This window comes from Ptychodera flava, chromosome 13, assembly GCF_041260155.1.
Source record: "Ptychodera flava strain L36383 chromosome 13, AS_Pfla_20210202, whole genome shotgun sequence".
NCBI lineage: Eukaryota > Metazoa > Hemichordata > Enteropneusta > Ptychoderidae > Ptychodera > Ptychodera flava.
This window is the reverse complement of record NC_091940.1, coordinates 5,816,126-5,831,753: the sequence shown is the minus strand read 5'-3', so window position 1 is coordinate 5,831,753 and position 15,628 is coordinate 5,816,126. Positions and strand designations below refer to the sequence as shown.

General features: G+C 37.9%; 1 protein-coding gene across 1 annotated transcript; it reads left to right on the top strand.

Moving 5' to 3' along the window:
- Window positions 1-12,526: 12,526 nt before the first annotated feature.
- On the top strand, window positions 12,527-15,259 carry LOC139147222 (transcription factor MafA-like). The gene has a single exon (XM_070718236.1). The coding sequence runs from the start codon at window positions 12,870-12,872 to the stop codon at window positions 13,647-13,649; it is 780 nt and encodes a 259-aa protein (XP_070574337.1). The 5' UTR covers window positions 12,527-12,869; the 3' UTR covers window positions 13,650-15,259.
- The last annotated feature ends 369 nt before the right edge of the window (window positions 15,260-15,628 follow it).

Here is a 15,628-nt window from a genome sequence, read left to right as displayed (position 1 = left end):
TAGCGTTGGACTCTGAAACAGTACCAGCCAACTGATACGATACAAAAACCCCACACACAAAGTACATGAAAGCCTTATTGTCAATTATTCTGAAACGCAGCATATTTTAATTCAACTGAGAAAAATACAAACAAATCCATTGATGAAGCATGGGCTCACCAGAAATAGCTGATATCACATACCATGAAACGGAGAAAGTCATATTAAATCCCCAATCTGGTCAAATATTCGTATGGGAACGTTTAAAAGGTGACATTTTCATAATTTACTCAGGAACAGAACATAAGCTTATAACATTCAGAACATTGCAGGGGAGTGCAACACCCTGTAGCCTACGTTCAACTTGGGAATTCATAATTGAACATTCTATCGACAAAATCTCATACCCACTGACCTTGTGGTCTTCAAATGCCAGAGAGTCAATCGAGAGAGATGGCTCGACCGTAAAACCCACACCAAATCATCTGACGATATTTATCTGCAACCAACCTTCAAATGCTTCATTAAAGGTGAATTACCCAGATATGTTGGCACATGCAACAACAATAAATATGGACTTCATGAAGAAGGTCATTTTCTCAACGCAAAAACTTCATCTACGAGATTACAAAATGAAAGACATAGCTTGTATCAAAAAGAAGTTAATGTAACAAAACGTGAGCCTTACTTAATCAACAAAAATAAGAGTAATGATGTAACAAAAAACTTCTCAGCACAACCTCATCAAAACCAGCCTAACCAAACTATGTGATAAGAAACTGGTAAATAATGAAGAACGATTATACGCTGGCCATGGTTTTCCAGAAAACCTATAATAATGTATAAAAGGAAGAAAAACATACAAGATATCCTCCTTCTAGCAAAATTCAAACACAAAGAGAGTACAAATGAAAGGTCTGAGCAACAATTCACGCAACAATCAGACCACAACATAATGATCTTAGCATCTCTCTTTGATGGCTACCATCAAACTAAGCATGTTGGAATACAAGCCCATTCAAGTGACTGAAGAAGAGATCCAACTTTGGCTGAAACGCCGCTGGCCAAAACGCCGGTAGGAGGATTCACCAACATAAAACCTTTTTCTCTGGGACCAAGGTCACATTACGAACGTCGAAGCACTATCGATTCACTAGTTTCTCACCATGTTTCCCTATAACAAAACCACATTGATCTACTCACTATACCGTATCGTAAACAAGGGTAGAACCAGTGTGTGAAGTTGCCTTCATTTCCTTTTACACTAATTCGATTTTTTCAAACACGGACCATTGTTTAATAATAAATAATCTCATAAGAGTTTGTTACTTGTGTTGAACTTATTGGCTAAGTTTTGGTATATTTATCTTTTATTTTGAGTTTATTGAATATTAATACACAATTGTACATTACCTTTAAACTATCATTTTGTCACGTAAATGGGTTATTGTACCAAGCACAGTTAACTTCATAATCGGCCTTTTTGTAACTTTCGGTTGCCATTTTGGTTTTATAATAAATTTGCATCAATTATATGTTTTGTCTGTAATTTGGGGTGTTAATTTCAGTTCAGGCGATAAAATGCTGAAACACGCTAAATTAACAGTGCTTTAACAATTTAGAAAATGTTACGACGGACATTTTGAATTTGGTAGGCCATTTTGGCTTTATGACGTCATCATTATAGTTGATTAGCGTCAGTTCAATGTTTTATTTATAATTGAGAATGTTCATGTCAATTTATTCAAAAAAATATTGATAACTGGCCGAATAAACCGTATTTTACCATTTTAGGCAATATAATGGCGGCCATTTTGAATTTATGACGTCATCGAGCCTTTCCGGTAGCCCAAATTTTTGGAGCAATAGCTAATTTTGATCTACACATATATGTGAACCTTTGTAGCAAAGTTGGCACTTTTGTCATCCGTGTAACGATCTTACTGTTTTTTGTTGCTAAGCCCCTTGACCACAGTGCGGAGGAAGTCAAATAGAGATCGGAAGCAGACAACTTTGAAATTCCTAGCCTTGCATATGTTATTTGATTCACAAAATTATTGCAAGGATAAACCCGAAGAAGAGATAAAAGAAATGTATGTAGGCCTATCACACGCCGGCTGTATCAGGAATTACAAATATCAATACCCAGAGAATTTTCAAAACCATCGTTGACTTCGAGTAATGCACCAATTTAAATAAAAATAACTAAAGATAGGACAACATTAATTAATGCACTTGCATTGTCATTCCTTCGAAGGTGAAACCAAGAATGAGCAGTGTGTATTTCGCTTGCGTATAAATGGCACTCTTTGCTGCTGTCATAGGGATTCTGAAAACGTTATTGAATGCGATCCATACTTCAAGGTGTAAGCTTATATAACGTTTTCAGAATCCGTTTTTTCTTTCTTTTATTACATTTCTGGATATAAGCGAAATGAACAATATACGTTGGAGAGCAGTATGTTTGCAGATTGTTTATTAGCTCAATCTTTGTAAAAACAACTTATAGAGAATTATTGTCGTATAAATAGTCAATGTGAATAAGAACTAAAGATATATATGGTGAGAAGCATGCCGTGATTGGGGACTGTCGCTTTAAACAATTAAGTCTTACGATAACAAAGTAATATACATGTAACAGCAATATAAGGGGAGTTGAGTGTCATATGGTCTTTGGTACGACAAATTGCCCGCATTATCATTGAACAATTCGATACATGGAATCATCATCCCGGTCACTCGACGAAATAGCGTGTTTCTGTTTTGTTTGATTTGGTTTTGTTTGTTTTTCAACAACACACACAATGTCAGTTGCAGTAACTTGCAGAATGCATGTTGAGCATTTAATCCGCGACCATGACCACTATATTTGAATAGTTTGGTGCAAAGTCGTTCAGTAGGATGGCACTTCTACGCAATGTTTGCAGTAAGAGGTGGACCATCTGATATCCTGGGGTCTGGTAGATTGATGTGGTAGCATTATTTTTTTACCTTTTAAATCCATTGTACATTATTTTCCCCCACTCTCCTCCCATCTTTTTTGTCAAGCCTTCTCTAGCTGATTTTTTTTTCATTGATATTTGCTGGGACTGAACCCCCCCCCCCCCCGAAAATCTTCCAGACCACCCCAGATATCAAATGGTCCACCCCAAAGGATCTCTACAAACCATCTCGAGTGCCAGAACGTTTCTTGCTTCATTTGAGATCCACTTCGTCAAAAATAAAAAACAAAATGTCGGAAGAAAAGAGCAAGCAACCTTGCTGCTTTTCACAAAAATACTCTTCAAGTGACCGGAAACGATCGAAATTTCTGGAACAGCTTGCATGTTAATTCTAAAAATTGTATGTATCTTTTGGTTCGAAAAGAAAATTGCAGGTCCTCGTTCTAAAGACTTTACATCCCGCAGAATACGGTCCTCGTCGCAGTCCATTGCTGCCCAAACATGCATGACAACGCAAAGCCCAATTTAATAACAACCCGTAAAATTAATCTCTGTCAGACATAAATGTGTTGAATGATCTTGCAAGCCTCTTTCCATTTCGGCCAGAGGCGTCTGAAAACAGCCTTTCTTGCCGCGATTATTTCCAATCTTATCTGAACAAATTTCACTTTTAACAGAATCCAGGGTCATTTCAGGTTACCTTCTTATACCGGGTTACGGTTCACTCGTCAAGACAAAATGCTAGCTACAGATTTAAGCTATCAAATTACGGACGCGGCAAAGTGAACATAAAATACTATCGGAAGTTTAAAAGTCGTGAGAAATTTGCAGACCAAGATTTCCTTAGCGTTGATAAGTTTGGTTAACGTAAACGTGGGGGTAAACCGATGATTGAGCCGCTTCTGTCAGCAGTCGGCGCTTTTGTGCAGACTACCATATCTTTGAGAGGACTGCGTCTAAAATAAGTGCATCTTAACGGCTGCGTTCACAAATAATGCTGGGGTGGAGGAATCGCGATTGAAATCTTATTTTTTCAGATCCCCCCTCAGTACCCTGAAAAATTTTCAAGTCCCCCCCCCCCCCCGCCTACATGATCAAATTTTATAGTCCCCCAAATATCATATAGCCGCGTCCTTATTAGGGATGCACGCAAAGAAACAATAAACATGTATTTGGCAGTTCTTCTCGTAGATATTCGACACTGCCTGTTATTAGCAGTTTATAGAGCCATATTCCTATAGGCAATTTCTTAAATTGATTCATTTTCAAACGCATCAGTGGATTTTTTATTTATCAGTCTAAGCCCACTTGAGTTAATCGCACCTTCTGAAGAGCACACAAAATGACGATCATGAGAGAGTATGCAAATTGTGAATTCCTGGCTACATTTTGCCAAATTGAGAAAAACTAAGCACAGTGACACACCTTTTTTTTTTAAGTACGAGACAAACATGACTTAGATGCTGCTCAAAATTGACTATACTGAAAGGTTAAAGTATTCCACAAAATAAACGTTTTAATCTCTAAAATCTTGGGTGTAATGGCAAATTTGGAAGAAAATAAAAATTCCATTCAGTCACAAAGTTTTTCACTTAAAGTCTTTACTGTTCAAAGTTTTACTCTTGCGCTATTTTACGATGGGAACGTTAAAATTTAGAAAATCAAGCGTGGTGACTCCATTTTTTTCTTTAATATTTGATTATTCTCATATGCCAGAATTCAAAAATCGGTGATAACTTTCAAGTTTCCTGGTCTTCCATTATTGTGTTACTCTCTGGTCTGATCTTATGTACAGGTACATTTCACTGTAATGAGCCTCATTTGACCCAAACTCTTCTTCAACTACACCAGAGTCAGAGCTATCTCTGTCACTGCCGGTATGCAGTGACAGTGACACTGCAGTAGCAAGGCAGAAGCTGTATTAACCTTGATTATTTTGACAATCATTTTGTTCAGTTTCTACAACCGTGTTTTTGTTCTGCTCCCTACGGCATGTTGAACTGTCCAGTATTCAGCTTGCCAACACAGCCTGTGTATGTGTGCTATGCATTTGCATCATTGACAAATGACTTTCAATCTGGACTCTGATTTACAGATTTTGTCGACAAACTGAATATTTTGTTTCAGCATACAGTAGGAAGACAGGAAGAAACTGTATTTGATATATTGCATAGAAATATTGAAAAAAAAATTATTAATACAGTTGCAGCTTCTGCCCCGTAACTAGGCCCACTTCTTTGGTTTTTAACGAAAAATCATGTTTTTGTTTTTTCGAGGTAAAAGTTATGAAATGAGACAAAATGGTTACAGATTCTGTTTAATTATTAGTAACATAGAGCAACATTTGTTGACATTAAAATGTTATTCATTTTTCATTGAATTACCTGAAAAACCGCGTGATTGGAAAATGTAAAGGTAAGGGAACCAAACAAATTTCAGGTCGCCCCCATGTGCAGTGCAAAACTTTTAGTAAGTCCCCTCTCCACTAGCCCGAAAATTTTCGAATCCACCTGAATCCCCCCACCCCTCACCCCTTGTGAATGTAGCCTTACTTTCTGAAAGTTGGAGCGTACCATGCGCATGTTGGTATGCGATGTTAGTGTCGCTAAATAAAAAATTATAAATATGTATGTGGTCTACATATGTATGTATGTACATGTATATGTATGTATGTATGTATGTATGTATGTATGTATGTATGTTTGTTTATTTATAGACATACACATACATAACATATATATATATATATATATATATATATATATATATATATATATATATACTAAAGACATAAATTCAAACATACATACATACATACATACATACATACATACACGCGAGCTACACATGTCACAATAAATTATTCGTAACTGACACGCTATAAAATCACCATTGTGAAATTGTTATGTTCGTTCATTAAAAGTAGACTACCTTCAAACACCGACAATTTGGTCAATATTCAAAATTCACAACAAATATTGAGTTTTAAATGTATAACTTTTAATTAACAGAATTACGTATTATGTTTTAACTGTCAATTTCACACTTGATGTGATGTTAATATTGGCTTATTTGTTTACTGAATGGATATAAACGTCAGCTGAAACGTTCATCATTCTTGCTACGAATGGTACATTATGATGTCACGTGATGTATTGAATTGATGTTGTCGGTGATCAAATCTAAGACTTCTCCGTGGATTGATGGGGGTTGGGATGGGGATGGGGGTAGGGCTGCAAAAGACACAGACGGCAACTGGTACCGTGACCGACAGATTTAAGATTAGTGTTGTTATGAAATACATATGATTATCCACGTAGCGTTACGTGCGTCTCGTCGCTCACCAGCTCAAGTTACGCGACAACCGATTCGCACATGAACAGGCGCCTCGTTCCTTGGCGACGAATAAAAGTTGTAAAATACCGCCATTCATTTGCGACTGTTTTTCATTCGAGGAGATAAATGTTGAGAGTGACTTATGAATTTGCCAAGTTTTAGCCTATTCATGGGTCAAATGGCGTTGATTAGCAAATCGGTGGGTGATACAAGACACAATCAGCCGATATAGATCGATACACAATGCTGCACATGTGACCAGGCTTTCTGAACCGACACCAGCTACAACTTAATTTCTGAACAGTAATAACGTTAATACCAGCTACGGCTCTGAGTCGGGCTTGATAACGCCGCAAATGTCAATAGGAGAAGAGGCTGTGAAGTTTCTCTCCTGTACTAAATGTTCATGATCCATCGCCAATTTTGAAGGCTGCGAAGACAAACCATCACTGAAAAGAGCTGGAGAACTGAGGGATGCTTGAAAACAAATATGTAATGGTGATACCTGATGTGTTGTGAAAGAGGGATGGAGGAAGGATAAATCAAATGCGTTTATAAATTCGATTGTCCATGGAAATGAAATTTGCTAATAATGCAGAACCCATTATCCGTAGGGTTCAATTGACCACAAAATGGTATCTGGAAGACAAAGAGAATCAAGCACATTATCATTCATCGTATATAAATGTGTATGGATAAAAATTAGAAATACTTATTTTGCTGATTATGTAGTGCATTAAAAACTTGAATGATTCCCGTGAAAACTGAGTAAAACTACAAGATATATACTTCAAGATACTGCAAAGCATAAACCGAAATAATCATAGTACAAAACATGTTCTACTCATGACAAATTTCTCGTATCACTATCGCTTTTCAATATCGAAAACATTGTTTCGGAAATAAAGTATTTATCTTCGGCATTAAAAAAACTACGTCAAAGCTTACCGCCAAATCACATTATCATCACAACCACCACCACCACCACCAACAACACCACCACTACCACCACCACCACCACCACCACCACCACCATCATCATCATCTCCTCTCATCATTGATACCATCAACTGTGCCAAAGCAGTTTTCATCACTTCCATCTTTCATCACTAACATCGTCGGTGTACTTTTTATCCATTTGATCATATTTTCACCAATATCACTGTCATCATTGACATCATAAATATCACTATGGCCTTTATCATCTCTATACTGGTCATTTCATCATCTTCATGGGTATCTTCATTGTGATCACCATCATCACCGCCATTGTCGTCAGGGTGAAGGTCACTCTGCAGTCACTGTAAACTGAATGTTATCAGCCACTTATTTTTTTATTTAACAAAATATGAGTAATATGAACGTCTTGTTATGTACGAACATAACTGCTACCAAAATTGTGTTATCCCCAAAAAAACAAAACAAAGCAAAGCAAAATAAAATAAAAATAAAGTATTTCTCCTAATATTGAGCGAGTTCGCTGCTTGTTATTTTGTTACGTGTACCATGTCGTGATAAGGAATTTAGCTTGTGAAATGTTGTGTAAGTTGGATAGGCAGAGACGGTTGCGTTAGCTGTATGAGCATGCCACAGGACTTTGTAATATTTACACCTCATAAAGAATATTAGTCGGCGGTGTACTTCAACATTCAGAACATTGAACTTGAACATTGGAACTTCCTCTTTTCATAGAACACGCCTCAGGGACAGATTTTCGGACGCTCAAGTTTTTACAATACTTTTCTGGTCTACCGTTTGTGGGTGTTCATTTGAAACTTCTTGGAGTAAGAAAAATTTCACCGTCTTTGTGTTTTGCACATCGAAAATTACGTTTTAACAATAGAATTAAAACAGGAATGGCGGCCATTTTGAATTTCAAATATCGGTAAATCTTAGGTAATTTGTTTCTCTAGCTCCAAAATTAACCCATGACTCCAATTTTTTATTTCTCATTTTGAAAGAGAATGGTTGAAGTTGCCTTTGGGGCAACTCGACGCCTTTCTGGTTACAGCGGGACAGAAAACATCGAGGCTTGAATTTCTTTGTGAAAAGATCTAGAACTTTGCGTGAAGTCGGTCAGTTCATTCGGCTTGGTTCCTCGGAAAGGTTTCAAAAAGTTATCAAGTGACAGGTTGAATTTCACATCGTATGTGTATTTACAAAACGATGTTATCTTCGGGCGTGCGGAGCAGTTTAATTTGTTTTGCTTATTCGAATTCATAACCTCATAACCCATGCAGCAGAGGTTATCTAAGGCTGGAGGTTATATCGTGTCACCCGTCCAAGTAATCTATTGAGTATTGTATGCAAACAGCTGTACAACCTGTTTCGGCGTAGTGTTGAGTTCCGAATAAACCATTCACAATGTGTGTGTTTAACGACTACGTTGATCGCTCTGTTGTCTGCATGTTTTCTTTTCTACTTTCTCACTTTATGAGGCTGCGTTTGAGCAAGACTTGATCTTGATAAGAGAATGCTTGTGATTTAAACAAATAATTATGTATATGAATTATATAGTATAGGCCTATAGCCGATTTATTTATAGGTAGAACGCGCCTCAAGGAACATATATAAGAGCACTCAAACTTTTACAATTTTTTTTCTGATCTATTACTTGTGGGGGTTCATTTTAAAGCTCTTGGTGTAAGAAAACTTTTCATCTTCTTAGTTTGAAAATCGAAAATTTTATTTTTCGACATAGAGTTAACACGGGGGTGGCTGTCATTTTGAATTTCAACTATTGGTAAATCTCGTTTTTTTTGTTTCTCCAGTACCAAAATTTGCAAGGTTAACTTCTGCTTTTATTCCTGATTTCCCTGGGAAAAGTTTGGCCAAAAGTCTAAGCTAGTCTTACACTTTCGAGGCGTATACTACCTTAATATGAATTACCATAACTATTGTTGACGACAAATACTTGGCAACACGCTTAGGATGACAATGCTGGTGTTGTTACAGAGCAAAGAAACTGTTGAAAAAAACAGCTTTCAAAGACCAGTATTCGCTCGGTTTTATTCAATGTTGTAAATTTCGATAAGCTTATACTTCACACGGATACGCCCTAGGTCGATATTAAAGCTAGGTGAGCGATGTTTCAATAAATCATTCAAAATTCAATTGTCGGTGACACAATTGTATTAACAAAGGTCAAGAAAATCGACAGAGGAAATAGGTCAAACAAACCCTTACAACTCGCACAACAAATGTTCATAGTAACAATTGTTACGTGCAGAGAAAACGAACAAAAGGGTGAACTCAGCAGTTAACGTTTAAACAAAAATTTATTACGAAAACAAAACTAATTGCTAGTTAGGGACAGAGTACAAGCTTTAAAAGTGTACAGACTACTTATCTCAGCTGGGACGGCAAAACTCCAGTCTCAGAGTTGTAACAGTCAGTTGGATGAATGAACAGTCCTTGCAGGCTTGCAGCTGCACAAAGTCCACAGTTAAATCCAGCGTTGACAGTGAAGGTCTTGAAAAGTCTTGAGAATGACTACTGCTGGAGTTTAGTAACACACAAGAGACACGATCCCAAAAGTCTGACTGGAAGCTGTGCACATCCCTTCTATAAAGGCATGTAAGAACAATCTAGAACTTTTATTGACATGCTAATTACTGTTCTAAAATCATCTCCCCCACACAACTAATCAACTTTCCAGAACATTCCAAACATGACTAATCGAATTCAAGGCTGTGAGGTCATCAAGGGCAGTGACCTTGAGAATGTTCCAGACCAATTGAACCCAGGCCACGATGAGCGTGGGGGGAAATGACCCACATAACACAATAATTCTACTTGATTACTATATTGTACTCAACAAAGCATGTAATGTAAAACAAACTTTGAAATGTCTATAGTTACACTGACCGGATTCTATGTGACTATGTTGTGCTAAACAAAACGTGTAATGTATTGAACAAACTTTGTTAGGTCTGTAGTTACATTGACCGGTGTGACCTGTAGCTCGTAAAACCAATTCTTCAAGTACATGTCTGTTTTCGTCTATACCCTTGTCGTGGGAGTGGTGGTCGAAGTCATGGATTCATTGTGTTGACAACTTTCGCTGTACTGCCAGACAATTGACGCAAGGGTTTGAGGCAGACCGCTCAACAATATATTCTTCTTACGGGTCAAGTTGATTTGCCAAATGTTCTCATTAAAAAATTTGGCATCATTATGTTCCTTCGAACCCTTCGGTTGATTGGTTCGTAGGAACATTACACATATATGCATTGTACTTAAAAATTGTGCGAAATATGCTGAACACGGCACGAATATTTCAGTTCTAAAGTCTAACGGACGTAAAACACCTGAAAGAGGCTGCCACACACAAACAATTCAACGGCTGTAGGCACGTATGAGTGGAGATAGAATAATGAGCTCGTTCTTTTATAACTACTTATATTCAACTCGGCACTTGTGACGGTCTTGACATGTCCGACGTCAGGTGTCCGGCTCCGATCCTAAAGTTGGTGTAATCTCGCAAATTCTCGTTATATCACATATTAAACAACAAACTATCGCTTTTTTCACACGCCCTGAGAACTGAACAGCGAATTCCATGGACGTCCCACGACACTTATATCGTATCACTGTCGCCCAACCAACCGTTACGAACCAAAGCCTTGCGAAGGTGTCACACTACAAGATACTAGTGACTTATACAGCATTCACCTCTACGAGAAGAATAGCGTTACTAGTATCAACAGCCTTTGACTCGTTTCCAGCTGACATACTGACAATCTCTTTTAGATTTGACTAACTTAAAACTGCGGCTAAACATCATTTGATAAAAATGTCAAATAGCATTCTGTGTGAAAAGTTTATACAAATCCAATTTGTACGAAACAAAATCGTTGCTGTATATCGATATGAATTAACCAGACGAAGTAGACCATAGACAGAGCGGAGATTACTGTCCGTGTATGACTAGACCAAGAAATGCTGCACAGTGCGAAATGAATTGAAATCTAGACAATTAATCATAAAACACGGCAATGTGTGTCACATTCTCTGTGTTGACAAGAAAAAAAATGAGTTTCAAACGAATTTGAGAGACTTTTAAAACTAAACGTAAGTGGATAGGAGGATCACAGTATTTTTTAAAGTTAATTGTCAAAACATAAAGCTATGATGATCAACTCGACTGTCAAAGCACGCCATTTACGCTCGAGATCCAACGAGATGCGTACACTGTCCATTTGGCAAAGCACGACAAGTGTACTCGTAGGATATACAGCTCCTTCAACGAGAGAACATAAAGTATACAATCAATATATCATCAACAAACGATAGGCAGAACAAATTAGAATGCAAACACGTTACTTTATACCAGCAGCTACTTACATCGGACAACTCTCAGTCTCAGGGGAAGAAAATGTACAAATAAACGAATGAATCTTATTACACAAACACATAAACAAAAGTAAACATGTATGTATGTATGTATGTATGTATGTATGTATGTATGTATGTATAGCAATACATACATACATACATACATACATACATACATACATACATACATACACAAATACATACATACAATATGTTATGCATAAATGGCAGATGCGGACAATAACCCTCCCCAATTACCTATTCTGAAGTGGTTTATTTATTTATTTACTGACTGACATCGGCATGTTCTTTATTTGTTGACTTGTTCTCCTGTGATACAAGTAAACGGTACGTCGATCACTTGTGAAATGCCTAAAACCTATTTTAGATTTCCAAATTTGAAGAAACACTTTCACTCATTTCGACAGTCAGTTGGTAACAACCAAGGAAACTGACAACGTATTTCCTTGAAACAAACAGGTGGGAAAAGTTCCTCAATCCTTGCTTATAAAAATCATATTGCACTTTGGCAGTGATGCAAAATCAATAAGGCTAAATAGCTCTGTTTTGTTTCGATTTAGGCACATGATGTGCTTGCTGTTTATATAGTAACCTTGTCGCTGGAAAGTTTATCTGTGGTGTGTAGCCGATAGCGACATCCTCAGGAAACCTGGCCGAACCGAAAGTGTTTGGGTCAAGCACGTGTGTAATGACTTCACAAGTAGGACAAGTGGGTGTGCACCGTAGTAAACTGGATCATGTCTAAACTTGCAACTCCCGTATGTTAATTTAGTGTTCGATGATTGGTTGCCCAAAATTAATAAGTGAGACAGAGCTTAAAAATAACATCATATGGATCTTATGATTGGTTAACGATGACATCATGGACCATATTTAGATTTTACGTCACGGTGGGTATAAAGACTGCTGTCAGGCCGCCATCTTGCTGTTGTTGCCTCAATGCTCGAAGCCTCCACAAGTGTGTCTGGTTTTGCCCTTGAACCGACACATTTTCACCCTTATACCATCAGCTTGTTGTATCTGTGTTTACGCCTAGCAGTAGATAAAGGTTTCCGGACCATCTCGAAGTCATTTGGTTGGAAGTTATCGACGCTGTTACCTCTTGTCAGAGAACTTCTTGAACTGCTCCGACCTAAACTTGGATACTGCACTACCAATACCGGCTTGTAACATTTACGATTGCGCAACAGACTGAAACCATCTTGGAGGCGAGCGACAACCATTTTCCCTGTGAAATATTAATTTTTGACTCCCATGGATGCTATAACCGATAAAACGGATTACGTTGCCATGGAATATATCGAGGACTTCGACTTGCTGCAGCTTGGAATTAAAAAAGAGAGCTACGACGAGGTAGATCTGGATGCTGCGACTGCGTGTTGCGGCCATACTGATCGGGATGATGTGACCCTGGACCTGCCTGTGACCCCATCTGAGTCGGTCACCCCGTACAGCAGCGTTCCACCGTCTCCATCCATTGCTCCAAGTCCGAGCCCAGCTGATGAGAAGTTTCCTCTTGACGAGTTGTTTTGGTTGACAAGTAACCAAACACTGAATCCAGACCTGCTCAAACTCACCCCAGAAGACGCTGTTGAGGCTCTGATCACCGCATCCGACGACCACGAACTGCAAGCGAGCAGTCCGGAAGCCGGCGGTCGAAACCAAGCTGACGATGGCGACATTTTGTCAAAGTTCTCCGACGATGACTTGGTGAATTTGAGTGTGCGGGATCTCAACCGACAACTCCGCGGTTACAGCAAAGAAGAGGTCATTACACTGAAGCAGAAACGCAGAACACTGAAAAACCGTGGCTACGCACAGAGCTGCCGTACGAAACGGGTACATCAGCGACATTGCCTCGAGACGGAGAAAAAGATGTTGGATGTCGAAGTGAAAAGGCTCCGAGCCGAAATTGCCACAGTGAAAAAAGAACGCGACATGTATAAAAAGAAGTACATGTCACTCAAACAAGACAGAGTTCCCGAATTTGTCAGCGATGAGAGCAACCCCAACTCTCCGGAATTCTACATGTAAGATCCATACAGCGTGCAGCTCACTAGCATATGGTTGTGATGTTATGAAACCACCTAACAAGTAACACTAACATTTTGTAGTTTGTAGCATCATTATATATCATATAGTCGAGTCGTACCGAAGAGTGGTGTGAACCGGCCGTGCAAAACGAAAGAATCAAGACTAATCCCAAGACTTGAGTGGACTTGACAAAACCGGTGATTACCAGCTGTATGTTGTGCAATGGCAGCTTTGATGCCCTGAGAAACTGGACTATGTACTTTGACTGAGCGAACATTGAATAACTTGAACATTCCGTAATCCACTTGTATGGACCATTATCACAAGAGAGAAATCGTGTATATTTAATAAGATTTGAGCACTGTAAAAACATTTTAGGTCAATTTACTGGAAAAAAAATTACAGCCTATTTGTGTCATAATGTTAAGGAAAACGTTAAATGAATGTATGACATTTTTAAGTACATTCTCTTTCGGTAAAAACATGAAAAACCTGGAGCCTTTTCTTGGTCAATAGCTACAATTGTGAAATTAGCTATATATTATGTGTGAAACAAAAATGATGCATAATATTTTGTAACTTTTTATTGCCAGTTTCTTTTTCTTTGACTTTAATAACACATCTCAGGATAGGTCTTTACGGAAGTGGAAGTTTTCAGTTTCAAAGCTGAGCTTCAGTTCACAATCTGGCTTTTTTTGGCTCATGACCTCTTCTTGCAAGTAACTCTGATTTTGTAAGTATTTATTTTTAGAACGGCAGATAAAAAAAAAGAAGAAACAAACAGTTCATCGAAGGAACTGTGCAAACTCAAGGATTGATTAATGGAAACAACCGACCAAGTCAGTCAGCAACCAAAGAAACCTAAACTCCTATATAAGGGCACAACAAGTTCATAAGTATGATAAGCAAAAACTTAAGAAAAAAAATGTTAAAAAAAAACAAGCAAAAAAACATGAGGAAGCAACCACCTCAAGGGTAAAAAATTCAAAAAATACAAAAAAAAATGGAAAAATTTAAAAAGTAAAAAAAAATATGGCTAGAGCAATTTAAGTGTACTGAAATATTGTGGAGGTATTTCAGCACAGCCGGGCTCTGGTCTTTACGTTGTCAGTACCGACGAAGACTTCGTCATTGTCTTGTATGTATTTTATTAAGTCAGTGACTTTCCATCTCTGCTTGGCTCAATCAGTTACTTCATGAGGAACCATGGTAAATCTCGATTGGTTCAAGCAGAGTTTTCTTTTTTAAAACCATACCATATGGATGCTTGATAGGTTTAGCAGCGGAAGCTGTCTGAGCCTATCAAACACATGACATTCCCAATTTAGGGACGTGATATTTAAATGAGGGATATGCAGTGAATCAGTGAATACTTTCTTGACATTTGTATTGATCAAACATGTTGAATACTGGTATTTCAGACATAATATGAAAAGTTCACTGAAATATCACGATTTCTGCATTGACAGTGAGTAGTGTAATAATTACTCTTCTAGAGCATGTTATTTGTTTACTCCAGTGTAAGTGTGTTCTGTAGCATTGTACACAGTGATTCTATAGCATGATTAAAAGCATCAAAAAGTGAAAAAAATTCAAAACACAACAAACAAGCTGTGTCGTCTTCTCTTTTATGTGTGCCATGACTATGAAGTAACATTTTTTTGGTGGTGGGGGGGGGGGGGGGGGGGAGTGGCTGTCAAAATGGTAGAATATGTGGTAGCTTTCAGGATAATTTATAGCCAAAGAACCTCAGCCTTTTATTGATCAACAGTGTAACCTCATGACAGAAACATATTGAAATTCATTTAGTCCACCCTGTACCAATATATCATATACACGTATTTATATAATTTGAAATTCACTGGTTGGAATGTCAAAGATATATAGAGGTCACACTATTGATAATTATGCAAACTCGCTGAGTATAATGGGTTGCTGAAATGATGTACCTACTGTAAGCAACGGCGTTGGTCAACGAA